The 17,324-nt window shown below is 61.7% G+C and overlaps 3 protein-coding genes across 3 annotated transcripts; 2 read left to right on the forward strand and 1 right to left on the reverse strand.

Moving 5' to 3' along the window:
• The first annotated feature begins 102 nt into the window (after nucleotides 1-102).
• On the forward strand, nucleotides 103-8,008 carry ATG9A (autophagy related 9A). Its single transcript, XM_065750451.1, has 14 exons — nucleotides 103-247; nucleotides 423-466; nucleotides 627-691; nucleotides 998-1,159; nucleotides 1,255-1,396; nucleotides 2,368-3,116; nucleotides 3,505-3,658; nucleotides 3,843-4,022; nucleotides 4,594-4,839; nucleotides 5,155-5,375; nucleotides 5,502-5,619; nucleotides 5,785-6,004; nucleotides 6,121-6,263; nucleotides 6,364-8,008. Exons 1-14 carry the CDS (start codon nucleotides 145-147, stop codon nucleotides 6,367-6,369), a joined length of 2,553 nt encoding a protein of 850 aa, XP_065606523.1. The 5' UTR covers nucleotides 103-144; the 3' UTR covers nucleotides 6,370-8,008.
• A 1,544-nt stretch (nucleotides 8,009-9,552) lies between these two features.
• ABCB6 (ATP binding cassette subfamily B member 6 (LAN blood group)) lies at nucleotides 9,553-14,360 on the forward strand. Its single transcript, XM_065750454.1, has 19 exons — nucleotides 9,553-10,156; nucleotides 10,333-10,470; nucleotides 10,574-10,763; nucleotides 10,972-11,064; nucleotides 11,157-11,349; nucleotides 11,429-11,550; nucleotides 11,624-11,733; nucleotides 11,806-11,871; nucleotides 11,970-12,095; nucleotides 12,181-12,257; nucleotides 12,343-12,406; nucleotides 12,483-12,568; nucleotides 12,684-12,741; nucleotides 12,882-12,986; nucleotides 13,066-13,240; nucleotides 13,441-13,553; nucleotides 13,632-13,726; nucleotides 13,928-13,996; nucleotides 14,071-14,360. The coding sequence occupies exons 1-19, from the start codon at nucleotides 9,641-9,643 to the stop codon at nucleotides 14,189-14,191; spliced, it is 2,517 nt and encodes an 838-aa protein (XP_065606526.1). The 5' UTR covers nucleotides 9,553-9,640; the 3' UTR covers nucleotides 14,192-14,360.
• Nucleotides 14,361-14,491: 131 nt separating this feature from the next.
• ZFAND2B (zinc finger AN1-type containing 2B) lies at nucleotides 14,492-16,767 on the reverse strand. Its single transcript, XM_065750684.1, has 9 exons — nucleotides 16,671-16,767; nucleotides 16,502-16,596; nucleotides 16,281-16,412; nucleotides 16,014-16,165; nucleotides 15,830-15,934; nucleotides 15,681-15,750; nucleotides 15,468-15,544; nucleotides 15,030-15,108; nucleotides 14,492-14,915 (listed from the first exon to the last, which is right to left on the reverse strand). The coding sequence occupies exons 1-9, from the start codon at nucleotides 16,723-16,725 to the stop codon at nucleotides 14,877-14,879; spliced, it is 804 nt and encodes a 267-aa protein (XP_065606756.1). The 5' UTR covers nucleotides 16,726-16,767; the 3' UTR covers nucleotides 14,492-14,876.
• Between the last annotated feature and the right edge of the window lie 557 nt (nucleotides 16,768-17,324).

Below are 17,324 nucleotides of genomic sequence, written 5' to 3' on the forward strand. Positions count from 1 at the left end.
GCTCATTCCGCCGCCCGCCCTCCCACTCTCCCATTGGCCCAGCGCGGACCCGCCCCGCCATCGCCATCGGGCGGTGCGGCCGCCAGTCGCGTGCTGAGGCGGGGCCGGGCCCGGGGCTGCGGCCGGCGGCGGCGGGGTCCGGCCATGGCCCACCTCGAGACGCAGTACCAGCGGCTGGAGAGCTCCTCCACCGAGTCCCCGCCCGGCGGCGGCGATCTCCTCGTGCACGTCCCGGAGGGTGCTAAGTGTGAGCCTGGGGCCTGGGCGGCGGCAGGCCGGGACGGGGCGGCAGGCCGGGACGGGGTGGCAGGCCGGGGTTGCGGCCCGTAGGCAGCGGTGGAGTGGGCTGGGGGCTGTGTGCGGCCGGGAGGGCCCCGAGCTCAGGTTATGCCTGGCTTTCACGCTGCCTCTCCTCCCTGCAGCTCCCTGGCACCACATCGAGAACCTGGACCTCTTCTTCTCTCGGATATCCTTTCGCAGGCTGTGCGGGGGCGAGGTGGGGGGCTGTGTGGGTAGGGGAGAGAGGTTTGGCTGAGGGCTTGTGAGTGTCAGTGGGACAGTGGCCTCGCTGTCCCGTGTAAGAGGGAAGGAGTCTCCCGACTGTTTTCCTTGACTGTAGTTTTCACGTCTATAACTTGCATCAGAAGAATGGCTTCACCTGCATGCTCATCGGAGAGATCTTTGAGCTCATGTAAGTGTGGAGTGTCCCTGCATTGGGGTCACAACAGTGGCTAGGGAACAGCCTCAGGAGTCTGACAAGCTCCTGCAGCTGTGTGGGCAGGAGGATTCCTGTTACAGTCATCCTGTGAGCTCTTCATTAGAGTTTTCTGTGCCCCACACCTTCAGTTCAGTTTGTGGAACTGGTGCCTTTGAGCTTTCCCTCTCTCTAGCTTTGGGAGCTCGTGACCCTGCATCTCTGAGATGCATGACCCTGTGCTCCTGCCTGCTTCAGGAGGAAGGAGAAGGCTTCTCTCATTATTTCTCTCTTTTTTCACAGGCAGTTCATCTTTGTGGTGGCATTTACCACCTTTCTTATTAGCTGCGTTGATTATGATATTCTTTTTGCCAACAAAGCGGTGAATCACAGCCAGCATCCCAGTGACCCCATTAAAGTGACTTTACCAGATGCTTTTCTGCCTCCAAATGTCTGCAGTGGAAGGTAGGTGCAGTCATGGCACCACTTGTGTATTCTCAGGTGCTGGTAGCTGTTGCCTGGGGCTCATATCCCACTGCATGCTGCCTTCTTTCTTGCAGAATCCAGGCCAACAGCTTCCTCATCTGCATCCTGGTGATAGCTGGGGTTTTCTGGATCCACAGACTTGTCAAATTTATCTACAACATTTGCTGCTATTGGGAGATTCACTCTTTCTACATCAATGCCCTCAGAATCCCCATGGTAAGTAGGTGGGACAAGGGCTGCATGTGGTATGGGAAGTGGGAGGCATTTGAAGGTGAGAAAGCAGCTCACCTTCATTCCTCTCTGGAGCCAGCTTCTCCAAGAGGCTCGCTCTGAATGCTCAGTCCTCTGCTTCAGGCTATATGACTGCATGGATTTCCATCCAGCTTCTTCTCCAGCAGCCAACTTGCTGCTTGTTACCCACTCTGCCCAGCCTGCCTCTCGCTGTGCTGGCACTTGCATCTGCCATCTGCCACTCCATATGTTTATACTTCTGCGGTGGCCTTTTCTGTGATGCTTTTAACAGAGAAGGCATAAGTGAGGATATTCTTGGACTTTCCTGGGAAGCAGACAGTATCAGCTTCCTTGTTTACAGACTGGAAAAATGAGGTGTGGAGCAACTCAGTTGTTGAAGATCATGCTGGTGATCGGTGTGGCAAAGCTGGGCTCTGAGGCTTGTGCATGCGTCCTAGTCCAGAGTCCTTGCTCTGATGGACAGCACCAAAGGGTGCATGTGTGTATTTTGAGTAGAGGCTGTATCTTGAGAAAGATGGGATGAGCCAAGAGGCTTGGTTTGTCCCCACCTTTTCCACAGGCTGCCTCTGGGGTTCTCTTTAGGTTCCCATCCCCTGTTCCTGCCTCCTTGCTGACTCTAAACAGCAGGACTGTGAGCTCTGGGAGGGAGGATCCATGCGAGGTTGGGCCTGTATTTGTGCCTCTTAACACAGCTGGCATGTGAGTGGCTGGAAAACAACCACCTATGCTATTAGAGAGGTAAAGGACACTGGGGCATGGTTTGGAGCTTGCTTGCTGGGATGACTCAGGCTGAAGCAGTGCAGGAAGAGATGCCTGGTGCTTTGGTGTTGCTTGTGGCTTGTACACACCCCGAGGTGTGTGCTGGGATCTGCTGTTGGCTCAGCCCAGCCTCCATCTCTGGAGCCTGCCCCTGACCTCACCACTTTTCCTTCCAGTCCAACCTGCCCTACTACACCTGGCAGGAGGTACAGGCCCGTATTGTGCAGATCCAGAAGGAGCACCAGATCTGCATCCATAAGAAGGAACTGACAGAGCTGGACATCTACCACCGCATCCTCCGCTTCAAGAACTACATGGTGGCCATGGTGAACAAGTCACTGCTGCCCATCCGCTTCCGCCTGCCCCTGCTGGGGGACACCGTCTTCTACACGCGTGGGCTCAAGTACAACTTCGAGCTCATCTTCTTCTGGGGGCCTGGCTCACTCTTTGAGAATGAGTGGAGCCTGAAGGCCGAATACAAGCGGGCTGGGAACCGCCTGGAGCTGGCTGAGAAGCTCAGCACTCGCATCCTTTGGATTGGCATTGCCAACTTTCTCCTCTGCCCCCTCATCCTCATCTGGCAGATCCTCTACGCCTTCTTCAGCTACACGGAGATCCTGAAGCGGGAGCCGGGCAGCCTGGGCGCCCGCTGCTGGTCCCTGTACGGCCGCTGTTACCTCCGTCACTTCAACGAGCTAGACCATGAGCTGCAGTCACGTCTCAGCAAAGGTTACAAGCCAGCTTCCAAGTATATGAACTGCTTCATCTCCCCTCTCCTCACTATTGTGGCCAAAAACGTGGCCTTCTTTGCTGGCTCCATCCTGGCAGTGCTTATCGCTCTCACCATCTACGATGAGGACGTGCTGGCAGTTGAGCATGTCCTGACCACGGTCACCCTTCTCGGGGTGGGCATCACGGTTTGCAGGTGAGGAGGTTCCATGGTGGACAGGGCCGGATGCTGCTGACAGTATGGTGAGGGAGCAGTGAGGTTGACAGCCTTAATATGAGTGCGTTCTTAGGTTGCAAGTGGACATGAATCTGTGTGAGTGAAGGGCACGGCTGGGGCAAGTCAGGGCAGGGCAGGCAGGAGAGGGGGCCAGTGGTGAACTTGGACAGTGGCTATGGTGACGGCTTCAGTGTTGATATGAGGGAAGTTACTGGAGCCATACAGCAACATCCCTGGGCTGGCCTGTCAGGAGGGTTTGTGTTGGAGTGAAGGCCACAGGTGAAGCTGTACTATGTGTCAGTCTCCTCACTATCCCTGGATGAAATCTTCCAGGAATACTATGACGTTTCCCTGTTTTGCTCTGCAGGTCTTTCATCCCTGACCAGCACCTGGTGTTTTGCCCTGAGCAGCTGCTGCGAGTCATCCTGGCACACATCCACTACATGCCTGACCACTGGCAGGGCAATGCCCACCGCTATGAGACGAGGGACGAGTTTGCCCAGCTCTTCCAGTACAAAGCGGTGAGCCTGGCTTGCAAGGGGCTGGGATGGAAACCCTCTCCCATTCCTGGACTGGCAGAGGAACGAGGGGCTTTTCTTATTAGCACCCTGCCCCAGAAGATGGCCTAGAGCTAGGGGGTTGGCTTTGGGGCTGGCAAGTTTCTTGACATCCTCAACCTTTTGCTGAGCTCATCTTTGTACTCAGGTCTTCATTTTGGAAGAGCTTCTGAGTCCCATCATAACCCCTCTGATCCTCATCATCTGCCTGCGGCCCAAGTCCTTGGACATCGTTGACTTTTTCCGCAACTTCACGGTGGAGGTGGTGGGGGTGGGTGACACCTGCTCCTTTGCCCAGATGGACGTGCGCCAGCATGGCCACCCAGCGGTAAGGTGCTCTGGGGGCTGTTTTCACACCTGGAGTCTCTCAGGAGAGAGGAATGGGAATGTTTGGGAATCTAGGAAGTCTGACTGATGATTTGAAAAGCTGGGCTGCTTCAGCCCAGGAGAGGGGCAGCCTAGGGGGGTGGGATATATATTCCCTTCTACAAAGTTTACTCTGGAGAGAAAAAACAAGTCTGTTTCCTGTGCCTGGGAATTGTCAGGAAAGAGTTTGTAGTGACAGGGCTATGAACTGGTAGGGGATGGACTCGCTGTGTCAGGCAACTTATAAAAACAGCCATTTATTGGCTGTAGTTGCTCCCACTGTGGATTGGACGGTGCAAAACAAAGCTTTCGGCTCTGTGAATGGCCTTCATCTCTCTAGTTCCCTTCCAGCAATGCATATTTAGGGATGGAGGTGGGCAAAAAGCAAACTAGTTATGGGGCTTTTGGTATAGGGCATGCCTTCTGCTTGGCACCATGGCCCACTGTGCAGGTTGTTGTGTGCTGAAGCATTCCTGGACTTGGCATGAGTGTAAAGCAGATCCCGGTCTTCAGTCTCTCTTTGTGCTCCACAGTGGATGTCAGCAGGGAAGACGGAGGCCTCCATTTACCAGCAGGCTGAGGATGGCAAGACAGAGCTGTCCCTCATGCACTTTGCCATCACCAACCCCAAGTGGCAGCCGCCCCGTGAGAGCACGGCCTTCATCGGCTTCCTGAAGGAGCGGGTGCACCGGGACAGCAGCGTGGCACTGGCCCAGCAGGCTGTGCTCCCTGAAAACGCCCTCTTCAGCTCCATCCAGTCCCTGCAGTCAGAGTCAGAGGTGCCCAGGATGGGGGGCTGGGGGGGAGGGGGGTGGGACAGTCCTGGAGTTTTTGCTGGGTGCTGGCAAACTGTGATAATCAGGTCTTCTGGACAGACTTTGCCCTTACCTGGGCCATGTCCAGGGGTGCAAATATGATGGATCAGCACTTTCTGGGACAACTTCTGGCTTTCTAGCAAAGGACAGCTGGGTTTCCTATGCCCTGTGAGGTGGGAAAGGGGCTAAGAGAGCTGGGGGCCCTCAGTTCTGTCTCTGTGGTGGGAATCAGGCCTCCGAGTCTGTGCAGGGCAGTGATTCTCCCTTTTGTCTCTGCAGCCTCACAGCCTGATTGCCAATGTGATAGCAGGCTCCTCAGTGCTAGGATTCCACATGGGCCGTGATGGACAGGCCTCTCGTCATCTCTCTGAAGTGGCTTCAGCCCTGCGTTCCTTCTCCCCGCTTCAGTCTGCCCAGCAGCCCTCTGGTGGCTTCCAGACAGCAGGAAGGGATGGAGAGGGAACCCAACCTCGTGGTTCCAGTGCCATGACAGCCTCTGGGTAAGGGCATGTGGCAGCCTTCACTGCCTGACCTAGAAGCAGACATCTGCAAGCATGACCCTATAGCAGAGAGAGGCTTGGTGGTACCTGGGGCTCCGTAAACATCACTCATGTTTTCCATGGCAGTGCTGATGCGAGGACCGTGAGCTCGGGGAGCAGCGCCTGGGAGGGTCAGCTGCAGAGCATGATCCTGTCAGAGTATGCCTCCACTGAGATGAGTCTCCACGCACTCTACATGCATGAGGTGAGTTGAGCTAACCACAGGTGTGTGGGCCCAGGGCAGGCAGGACTGGGGTGCCCTGCCTTTGGGTGGTTTGGACTGACTGGAAGTGCCTTGCTGGGGAGAGGGTGCATTGGGGCATCTGAGCTCTTGCTACGTGTCTGACCCACCTGTGTCTTGGCTCTGCAGTTGCACAAGCAGCATGCCCAGCTGGAGCCCGAGCGGCACACCTGGCACCGGCGAGAGAGTGACGAGAGCGGTGAGAGCACCCATGAGGAGCTGGACGCTCAGCGTGGTGGTCCTGTCCCCCTCCCTCGCTCTGCCAGCTACCCCTTCTCATCACGGCAGCCTGCCGAGGAGACAGCCACGCTGCAGACGGGCTTCCAGCGGCGGTATGGTGGCATCACAGGTATGGGAGCTAGGGCAGAGATCTGAGCCTTCTGGTCAGAGTCCCGTAACCCATGTCCCGTAATGATGAAGACTGGCAGCCCCCCAGGTAGCTAACGCTCCTCGCCTCTCCTGCAGATCCAGGCACGGTGCACAGAGCCCCATCACACTTCTCCCGCCTCCCCCTGGGAGGCTGGGCTGAGGACGGGCAGTCAGCAAGACACCCAGAGCCCGTGCCAGAGGAGAGCTCAGAGGATGAGCTTCCACCGCAGATCCACAAGGTAGGGGTGGAGGCTGACAGGGGCAACACGGCAGAGCATGCCAGGTTGGGGACTGGCTGCCGGCACCCCGTAGCTGCCACGTGCCCTCTCTGTCTTGCAGGTATAGCCTTGCAGACTGGGGATCTCGTGGGGGTTGCAGACTGGAAGCCACCAGGGCAGCAGGATGCGGTGTCGGCCTGATTCCTCTCCTGTCCCGAGGGGATGGGGTGGTCAGAGGCTCCATTTTGTTGCCATCAATTGCTGATGAGACAAAACTGCCAGGCCAGCAGCTTTGCGGTGGCTCCTCGTGTCCAGCCATGCGTCAGGCCAACGCCACTCTGACTCTTGTGGGGTGAATGCGTGTGTGAGTACATACATGTGTCTGTGTTCACATCTGTGTTGTCCGTGTCGGAGGATCGCTGCAGAGCCATGACAGCTGACAGGACTGGCAGTGGGGAGCTGAGGACGGGCTCAGAGGCGGCAGCGACAGCTGCTGTTTTAAGGGATGTGACATGGAGCTGGGACCTGCCTCCAAAATGAAATCAGGGAGCTGGTGCCCTCCAGGGATGGCTGACAGCAGCCTGACAGCAGCGGGAGCTGTGGGAGCTGCCTAGCTCAGCCTGTTGCAGTGCTGGAACCACTCCTGCAGCCTTGGGGAAGTGCCCTGCGCCGCATTCCACCTCACGGGGAGGACCAATGTTGCACACCTCGGTCTGGAACAGGACAGCAGTCACCCACCCCTCTCTTTGCACATGCGTGTACTGCCCTGGCACCCTGCTGCAGGATGGTACTCAGCCGCTGCTGTGTGGGTAGAGTTGGGAACAGCTCTGCTGCAGCTCCTCCCCAGCTCCCACGGTAACTGCCCTGTCCCAGGCACACAGGAAAGGATCCATGGAGTGGCAGTTCTGGGCCTCTGTCCCTCCCCGCTGGCAGCCTCCTCTGCCTTGGGATAAGGCAGCACTTCCTGCCCTGCAAGGTGCTCAGGGTTATGGGCTGCTCCCAGGCCCTCTTGCAGTGCCAAAATGCTGGTGCAGCCTGATGTCTCCTGGGAGTGCACGCAGCCTGCTCGGCACCCACAGTGAAGGTCTTGTGCTCTGTGCACTGATTCCCTTCCCCCAGGCATCATAAAGGCCTTTTTCCTACGCTCAGTCTGTGATGCATCGGGCCTGTTCTGTGGCATCAGCCCTTTCCTCCTCCTGCCCTAACAATGGCTTCAGTGTGTCCTGCGTCTCACCCAGGGGCTCCTGGCTCCTCCTTTCCTTCCTTCCTGAAGCAGTCTTTTTGCAAGGATTGCCGTGGAGACCGTATGCTGAGCAGCTGCCTCATGTCATAAGGGGGGGAAGAAGGGGTACCAGCTCAGCCCTGGTGTGATGGAAGGAGGAATCAGGATCCTGGCTTTATAGCATGGCCTTGGCCCAGCCCTTCCCAGGATCATGCTGGTTTCCCTCACCTCTCTTGCAGTGGCAGCTTGCAAGGACCTGCATCTTGGCTACCCCTGCCCAGCTTTGTTCCCCCCCCCCTTGCTCCTGTTGCCTGCAGTAGGGACTCTTTTTTCCACGCCCTGCCCTCCCCTTCCTGGAGTGCAGGTGACCTTTCTTTCCCTGCCCAGCTATTGCCCTGTGCCCTTTGAGCCTGGGCCAGGCTCGCTGAGCCAGCTGCTGCTGCACCACACCGGGGCAGCAGGGACAGGAGTGAGGAGGTGGCAAACAGGGCTGGCTCTGCCCCTCACACCCGTGGCCCACCAGCTGCCCCTATCTGCAGCCCTTCAAGCAGTCAGTGCTAGAAGCTCCTCACAGGAACTGGAAGCAATGGTGATGTCCTTCCCTGGGCTGGGCAGCAAAGAGGGGCATCCCCACGGACCTGAGCTTTGTGCCACCTGGGCCTCCCCCTGGCTTTGTGCCCCCTGGGCCTCCACTGCCCCATGGGCAGTGCTTGGCGCCCCTGAGGGGGTTTCAGAGGGGGGAAGTGGAGCCCTGTGGCTGGGCTAGTGGGAGGGAGAGGCCGGGCAGGAGCCCTCGCCGCATGTTGTGCTTGTGTCGTCGGTGTCCCCTGTGCATGGCGAGCCGCTCTTCATCTCCTTCCTGGGTGTGTGGGCACGGGGCGCCCAGGGAGGGTCGCGCCGCAGCCCTGTGCCCTCACTGTACAGCTGTCTTACCATCCAATAAAGATGGGGTGTGTCATCCTCGTGCTGTCTGAGTGTCACACTGCAGTAAGGGTGGAGGGCAGCGCGGTGCCCAGCCAGCCGGCTCTACGGCTCGTTCCTTTCGCTGGGCGCTCGCGGTGGGGCAGAGCCGCCGTCACCGTGCCGCAGCAGCGAGGCGGCCTCGGAGTTACCCGGATCCGCGCGGCCGAAGCAGCAGCTGAAGCAGCGCTAAGCCCGCCGGGCCGGGGGCCAGCGGGAGCTATAAATACCGGCAGCGCTCCGTCCCGCCCGACCTCTGCGGGGCTATCTCCGCGCTCCAGCCGCAGGGCCGCTCGCCGCGATAAGCAGCGCCGGGGCCGCTCCCCGGCCGGGACTCCCCGCGGCATCGCCCCACGTGGAGGCACTTCGGGGGCTGGGCGGGGCCGAGCGGTGCGGGGCCGGAGGGGGAAGGACGGAGGGAGGGCCGCGGCGGGGAGCGGGGCGGGGCCGGGCCGGGGCCTGCGGGAGGTGTGGGGAGCGGCGCGGGCAGGTGAGCGGGCGCGGGGAGGGTGGGGACGGGATCGGGAATGGGAATGCCGCCGCGCTCGGAGCCGTGAGTACCGGGCCCGGGCCGCGCTGTGCTTGGGCGGCGTCCCCCGTGTTTTCCCCCGCGCGTGTCTCCCCGTGGTGCCGGTGCCGGCCCGGCGTGTTCCTGCCCCCGCCCTTGTGCTGTCCCTCGCGTTTCCCTGTGCGTTGCCGGCGTTACCCAGTGTGTTTCCTCGCGCGTTGCCCCATCCTTTGCTCCGCATTTTCCCCACGCGCTGCCCTGCATTGCCCCTCTGTAATGCCCTGTGTGTTACCGTGCATTGCCCGCTGTTTTCCCCCGCGCGGTGCTCTGCCTTTCCCCGCTTGTTGCACCACGCATCACCCCTACGTTTCCCACCGTGTTCCGCTCCAGCGCTGCATCCCCCTACCCAGAGCAGTGCCTCTGTATCCCTGCAGCAGTGGCAGCGTGGAGCACTCGCCACTGTCCCCACATCCGAGTGCTCAGGGTGGCCCTGCTCAGTCCTTGCGTTCTCCACCCGCCCTCCACCCCTAAGAGCAATGCCAAGCCATAGAGCAGCCCCGGCTGCTGCTCATACTCAGGGGTACGTCCCACAGAGCCGTGTCCTGTGGTGTTCACCCCCTGCCTGGCCGTGCCATCCTGCCTCACATCCCTCCTTGCAGCCCCCCCGAGACCCCATCCTCTTCTCTCCACAGTCACAGTCCGGCCAGGATGGCTCTGCTGGGGAGCTACTGCGAGGCCAACAGCTCCGTGGCACAGGCCTGGGTGCAGCAGGGCTTCCAGCCCTGCTTCTTCTTCACACTGGTGCCGGCCGTGCTGCTGAGCGTCTGCCTGCTGCTGGGCGCCCTGCAGTATGCCTGCTACGTCCGCTTTGGCCGTGCCATGGAGCCCAAGTACATCCCCCGCTCTCATCTTTACCGTGCCCAGGTCCTGCTGTCCCTGCTGCTGGCCCTGCTGCCCTTCAGTGGGCTGCTCTGGCAGCTGGGGGGGCCGGGGAGGCTCTATGGGTACATGGTGCTGTACGCCTGCCTCTGGGCTGCTGCCTGGGGCTGTGCTGTCGCCCTCCTGCAGCTGGAGCACACACGGGTGCTGGCGCAGGACCGCACACGGGGCCACGGCACCGTCCTCCTCCTCTTCTGGGCGCTGGCCTTTGCTGCTGAGAACTTGACACTGGTGTGCTGGAGGAGCCCACTGTGGTGGTGGGAGCTGAAGGATACCAACCAGAAGGTGAGTGGGCTGCGGGGGCAGTGAATTTGGGTGCTGACCTCCTCTTGGCACGTGGCTGCTCATACCTGGGGTGTGCAGGTTGCACCTGTGCCTCCCAGCTCCTGTGCAGCTATAAGCCCACCACAGCTGAGCTGTGCTAGGGTGGGTGGCAGTGCTGACCCCCTCTCCCCATCCAGGTGCAGTTCAGCCTCTGGCTGCTGCGCTATGTCTGTACCTTCACACTCTTCATCCTGGGCATGAAGGCACCGGGGCTGCCCAACAGGCCCTACATGCTGCTGGTCAACGAGGAGGAGCGAGATGTGGAGAACAGCCAGGCGAGTCCCGGGGCTGCCTGGGGAGGGGTGTACCTGGGGACTGGGATGAGCCTCTCCAGGAGGTGGGCTCCTGGGGTTGACTGCTTGCCCTGCGCTCCTCCAGCCGCTGCTGCAGGACACAGGCAGGACCAGCTCCACCTGGAAGGATTTCCGGAGGAAGCTGCGCCTGCTGGTGCCGTACATGTGGCCGAAGGGCAACCGTCTGCTGCAGGGGCTGGTGCTGTTCTGCATGGCGCTCATGGGGCTGGAGCGGGCCATCAACGTCTTTGTCCCCATCTATTACAAGAACATCGGTGAGTGGCCTGGGGCTGGCCAGGGGATGCTGCACTGCTGGACCACAGCCCACTGCTTTGCCACGTGCTAAGGGGTAACCTCAGTGATGTGGGAGAGCACAGGGACTCGGCAGCGGCAGGGTCCTGGGGCAGTGCAGTGTGCCGGGGCTGGTCCTTATGGGGCGCCCAGAGGTGCTCTCTGCCTCAAACCATGCCATCCTCTTCTCAGTGAATGAGCTGACTGAGGGTGCTCCCTGGCGCACCCTGGCCTGGACCGTCTGCATCTATGTGGGGCTGAAGTTCCTGCAGGGTGGAGGTGCTGGTAAGGACCATAGGGCACATCCGTGACATCTCTTGGTTGGGGATATCAAGGGAGGACCCGGTCCCTGCTGACCATCCTGTGGCACCCCACAGGCTCCACCGGCTTCATCAGCAACCTGCGAACCTTCCTGTGGGTGTGGGTGCAGCAGTTCACCAACCGGCAGGTGCAGGTGCAGCTCTTTGCCCACCTGCACGGCCTGTCCCTGCGCTGGCACCTGGGCCGCCGCACCGGCGAGGTGCTGCGCAGCGTGGACCGGGGCACCAGCAGCATCAACAGCCTGCTCAGGTCAGGGCACGTCCGCAGAGGGTTGCTGTGCTCGCTGCGGTGAGTTGATCTAATGCTACGTCCCCATCCTTCCTTCCAGCTACATTGTCTTCAGCATCATCCCTACCATCACAGACATCGTCATCGGCATCGTGTACTTCACCTCCGTGTTCAGCGCGTGGTTCGGACTCATCATCTTCGTGTGCATGAGCCTCTACCTGAGTGAGTGGGGTCCTTGGGGTGTTGGGCACTGTGGGGCTGCTGGCACCCGCTGACAGACTGCTTTTCCTCACAGCTCTCACCATCTTCATCACTGAGTGGAGGACCAAGTACCGGCGGGACATGAACACGCGGGACAATGAGGCCAAGTCCCGGGCTGTGGACTCACTTCTCAACTTTGAGACAGTAATGATAGAGGGGTAGGGCAGGGTGCTGGGGGAGTGGGATGGATGCTGAGCTAGGCTCTGTGTCCCACAGGTGAAGTACTACAACGCAGAGAGCTACGAGGTGAACCGCTTCAACGATGCCATTGTCAAGTACCAGGTATGGGGGCTCAGCGCCCATCCCAGGGGAAGGAGCCTGGTAGGCATCTGTGGGGTGGATGGGGCTGGTGGTATCATGGAGGACCTCTCCTCTCCTAGCTCTCTGAGTGGAAGGTCAGCGCCTCGCTGGGCCTCCTCAACCAGACCCAGAACATGGTCATTGGGCTGGGGCTGCTGGCAGGGTCCCTGCTCTGCGCCTTCTTTGTCACTGAGGGGAAGCTGCAGGTAAGGCTGTGCTAGTGGGGCAGCCCCTGCCTAGGGCCAGCCCTGGTGCTGGATGTGACAGGCATGTGGCCCCTGGCCCTTCCAGGTGGGGGATTTTGTCCTTTTCGGCACCTACATCATCCAGCTCTACACACCGCTCAACTGGTTCGGCACCTACTACAGGTAACATGGGGCTGTGTGGTGCCTGGTGGACATGGGGCAGCGTATGCTCCCCAGACCCTTCCCTCTGGTCTTTTCCTCCCTCCAGGATGATCCAGAATTCCTTTGTGGACATGGAGAACATGTTTGAGCTCTTCCACGAGGAGCAGGAGGTGGGTGTCCCCATCCTGAGCCTGTCATGCCCCCATGCCCCTGCCCTGGCACTGAGGCCATGTCTCCATCCATCAGGTGAAGGATGTGGTGAATGCCAGGGACCTGCACCTGGAGGCTGGGCGCATTGAGTTTGAGAATGTGCACTTCAGCTACATCGATGGGTATGGGGTGGCAAGAGGGGATGGGCTCAGCTATGGGGCCTGGTACCAGAATGTTGGGCAGGGAAGGTGGCCCCAAACCCATCTCCATCGCATCGACCTCTTTCTCATTCCCTAGGAAGGAAATCCTGCAGGACATCTCCTTCTCTGTGATGCCTGGGCAGACGCTGGCCCTGGTGAGAGCTGTGGGGTGGGATAGGGGCAGAGGGGCTGGCAAGGATGGGGTGTGACACCCTCCAACCAGGGCAGCCCCTCCTTGCCCAATAGCCAGGGGGGCTCTGGCATCTCCAAATCCTTTTACCCCCCCCCCGTGCAGGTGGGGCCTTCGGGCTCAGGGAAGAGCACCATTATTCGCCTGCTCTTCCGCTTCTACGACGTGCGGGGTGGCTGCATCCGCATCGACAGGCAGGACATCTCTCAGGTATGGGCACTGTGGGATCGGGAGGGCACAGTGGGGCTGGGGGCATGGCCAAACCCTCATTGCCCTGAGCTCCCCCCAGGTGAAGCAGGCGTCGCTGCGTGCCCACATTGGGGTGGTGCCCCAGGACACTGTGCTCTTCAATGACACCATCGCCAACAACATCCGCTACGGGCGAGTACAGGCCACCGACGAGGAGGTGCAGGAGGCAGCACGGGCTGCTGATATCCATGATCGTATCCTCTCTTTCCCTGACGGTGAGACCCTGCAGCCCCTCTTGGGTCTATGCCAGCCCATTGGGGGCCATGGGGTGACATCCTGCCTGGGGTGGATGTGCCCTTGCCATCTTCAGGGCAGAATGAGCCCCTGGGCAAGGGTGGTCCCATGCAGCACAGCCTTGTTCCCCATCCCTGTCCTGGAGGGGACCGGCACAGCACGTTTGTCCTTGTGCCCGCAGGGTACAACACCCAGGTGGGGGAGCGAGGGCTGAAGCTGAGTGGGGGGGAGAAGCAGCGTGTGGCCATCGCCCGCACCATCCTGAAGGGCCCCCGCATCATTCTGCTGGATGAGGTAATGGCACTCACCCCCCTGCCCTGCAACAGCAGACCCCTCCCACAGCTGCCCCCTGCCCACATCCCTCTCTCGCAGGCCACCTCCGCGCTGGACACGGAGACTGAGAGGAATATTCAGGCCTCCCTCGCCAAGGTCTGCGCCCAGCGCACCAGCATTGTTGTGGCACACAGGTAGGGATGGTCGGGGCTGGTCCAGTTCCCATAACCCACCTGCAAGAGTTGGCAAGAGAGGGGCAAGCCCCATGGCCATTCTGCAGCATTCTCTGATGCAGCATTCTTGGGGCAGCGCCAAGGACTGGCTGCCAGCTGCAGGGACTCTCCTTGCACCCAGCACACTCCTCACAATGTGCAAACCCCTCTTCTTGCACGCAGGCTCTCCACCATCGTGGGTGCAGACCAGATCCTGGTGCTCAAGGACGGGCGCATCGCTGAACGCGGGAGGTGAGTCCAAGGGCTTGGTGCTGCCTGCCCATGGGGTGCCCCTGGGCAGCCCACAGCCCCCGCTGTCCCCACAGGCACGAGGAGCTGCTGCAGAAGGGCGGTGTGTATGCCAGCATGTGGCTGCAGCAGCAGGTGGGAGACGAGGGCAAGGAGCGTCACAGCGAGAAGCCCTCCGGCAGCAAGAAGGGGCCATGAGTGCAGCTGGGAGCTCTGCTATGGAACTGATCAAGGGGTGGGTGCCCACGGTGCTGGAACCCCACTGCCGGCCGCAGCTACCTGTGTGTGCTGGGAGCTGCAGGGCCTGGCTTGGACACTCCATTTGTACCTGTTTGTTCTGCTGTGGTGAAGTTTCTTAAACCAGATCCTTCCCAGCTCTGTGATGTGTGCTCTGGGCAGGGGAGGTGCGCCTGTGGGACAGCCCTGGGGAGGGGGCTGTGGGCTTCAGGGACCCCAGCAGAGGGGCATGGCTCCGACCCACTGCTCCTCAAAGCTGCCTTGTACCTTGGCTGTGCCTTTATTTTCTCCCAAGCAGCACTTTGACACATCAGCACTCCCTCGCCCCAACCCGAGCGCACTGCCAGCCCCTGGTGGCACCGCCTGCAGATGCCCCCTTGGGCTCCTCCTGAGGAGATGACCCAACCCTCAGCTGCTGTGCTCAGCATGTGCTCGGGGCAGCCTCCACCTCTCCAGGAGTGTGCTGCACTGCTTGCATGCAGGGTGAGATGTCGTTGTGCGCTCGGTGGCTCGTTTAGAACCCTGGGGAGATCAGGTGGCTCTGGTGGGACCTGGGCCAGGACCCCACAGCATCCCCGTGTGGTGCCACAGCCGCTCCTCGTGCCACGAGCAGGATGCCACGTCTGCTGGCACAGCCCACACGTGCCTATGACATGCTGCAGTTGGATGGCTTTGAGCTGTGTGCCTGGCAGGGCAGAGAGCACGCAGTGAGCGAGGCAAGGTGGCATCTTCCTCGGCCCTGCATGGTCCCTGGGAAGCAGAAACAGGGGGGTCCTACGGCTGGGCTCAGCTTGCTCACCTGCCGCTGCAGCTGCTGGTACTCAGCCTCACTTGCTGACAGTGCCTGCGCCAGCGCCAGGTCCTCCTCCTCCTGCGTGCTGCAGGGATAGTGGTGCACCATATGCTTGGCACCCCTCTGTGCCCACCCCGCTATCCCCCCTGGGCAGTAGAGGGCAGGGAGCTGCTTGCACTCCATTTAGCAGCACACAGCAGCGTGCCCATGGGCTGCTGGCTTTCCTGGCTGCACCCATCAGTGCCATGCAGTCAGGAAGCAGTGTGTCCCCCTTGTAATGCCCAGCACTGTCCCCACCCAGCAATGGGCTCAGCTGCAGTTCCGGGCTCTTTTCCCCAGCACCTTGCAGAGCAGGGCCATCGTGTGCAGCCCCATGCTGTGGGCAGCACCACCCCCAGCCACACAAGCCAGGCACAGGGGTGGCACCACGTGCCCCAGCTGTACCTGGGCGGCTGTGCTGAGCCGCGTGCCGACTCCACCAGGGACATCTCCAGCGCCCGCTGCAGTGCTTCCTCCTCACTCTGCAACAAAACCCCATGTCTGCAGCCACAGCTGCCCCTGCCCAGGCCGGGAGCTAAGACAGTGGGAGGCAGCCCCCATCCTCAGCTCAGCCCCTCTGGCAGCCTCCCAGGGTACGAGACTACCTCCCACACTCACCAGCCCGTTCTGCAGCATGGCAGCTGGCGGGGAGGTGCTGCGGGCCTGGGGTACGGCCGCTCCCACACCTCTGCGGACAACAGGACAGAAGCCAGGTGATGCCACAGAGCTGCTGCCCAGCAGGGATGAGGAGTGGGGCTGGCACCTACCTGGTGGGGGCATGGCAGGGGGGGCTGCCTGTGGGCAGGGCGGTGCCACTCAATGTGCTGCCAGCTTGGGGGGGAGATGCCTGGGCCCTGGCAAGAGCAGCATGCCTGATGCAGAGAGCGTGCTGGGGGTGAGCAGCTGGCACCCCAGGGACGGGGATGGGGGCAGCTCTGCTCTGATGCTCACCCCGCTTTAGAGAGTGGCTGCCCAGCCCCTGTGCAGTCGTGGTCCAGCGGGTGCCGGTGCTTGAGGCAGTAGTTCTTGTGGCACTGCTCGCAGATCACCTTCATCATCTCCTTCTGCTTGCAGCCGGGCTTCAAGCACTTGTTGGTGAAGATCTGCGATGGGCGGCGGCGCTGAGCGGGGACCCGTGGGGCAGCACCAGGAGCCATCCTCCGGCACAGCCTTCCCCACACACCTCCCCAGCGCTCGCGGTTCCCCGGGGAGCCCCACCTTGCGCTGGCGCTGCGCGGGGTCGGACCTGCAGTCGCGATCGATGTGCTCTCCCACCACCACGTCGGGCATCTCGCCCCGCCGCACCGGCACCGGCGTGTTACACAGCGGGCACACGGGCACCTGCACGTCCTGCGGGGACGGAAGAGCGGCGGGGGCACGGGGCTTCGGGACGCGGGGCTCAGGGATGCGGGGCTTCGGGGCGCCGCGGGGCCACTCACCTTCTTGTAGGCGGAGGTGCACCGGTGCTGGGCGTACGCGACGTGGTCGGTGCAGAAGATCCGCTCGCAGGCGTCGCACTTGAGGGGCAGGAAATCTGCGGGACGCGGGGTCAGCGCTCAGCGCCGACGGCCACGGCCCCGCGTTACCGCCGATCCCCGCGGCCCTCACCCAGGCGCTGGCAGGCGGCCCACGAGCAGTGAGCCCCCAGGTCCGGGAACTCCATGGCGGCCCCTCTCCCGGACGCCCGCGCCGCGCCCGTTTCCGTCCCGGCGTCACGCGGGGCGGGGACGCGCTCGGTACCACCCCCGCGGCGGTCACGGGGCGGCCCCGCGGAGCCGGCGGTGCCCGGAGCGACGCGCTCTTCCCCCCTTCTCCCTTCCTCCCCGCCGGCTTCTTCCTCCCGCCCCGGTTCCCTGGGTCCCCGCCCCGCCCGTTGGGGCCCTGAGCCGGACACAGCCGCCCGGTACCCGCGGCTGCGAACGCGGAGAGCCCGGGCTGCGGGGGACGCGATGTCCTTCCCGGGTCGCGCTGCACGGCGTGAGCTGCATCCCTGCCCCGCAGCCGCGCTGTTAGACGCGTGCTCCCCCCGCCCCCTAGCCCCCAGCCATCACCTTCCCGCTCCCTACGCTGCGCTTCGAGGTCTTGCAACGCTCCGCCGCCGTTGCCAGGGGATGCGGGCAGAGCCGAGGGGTGCTCGGCCCCGGGGCAGTCTGCAGCACCAAGGACGCGCGGTGCGGTGCGGGGCGGTGCGGTGCGGCAGGAACAGACGCAGAACTGAACAGGGCCAGGAGTGAACTTCATTGATTGCAAAAAAAACCTCCA

This window comes from Cyrtonyx montezumae, unplaced genomic scaffold (genome assembly GCF_038088225.1).
Source record: "Cyrtonyx montezumae isolate F1298 unplaced genomic scaffold, pur_monq_1.0 scaffold_7, whole genome shotgun sequence".
NCBI classification, from domain to species: domain Eukaryota; kingdom Metazoa; phylum Chordata; class Aves; order Galliformes; family Odontophoridae; genus Cyrtonyx; species Cyrtonyx montezumae.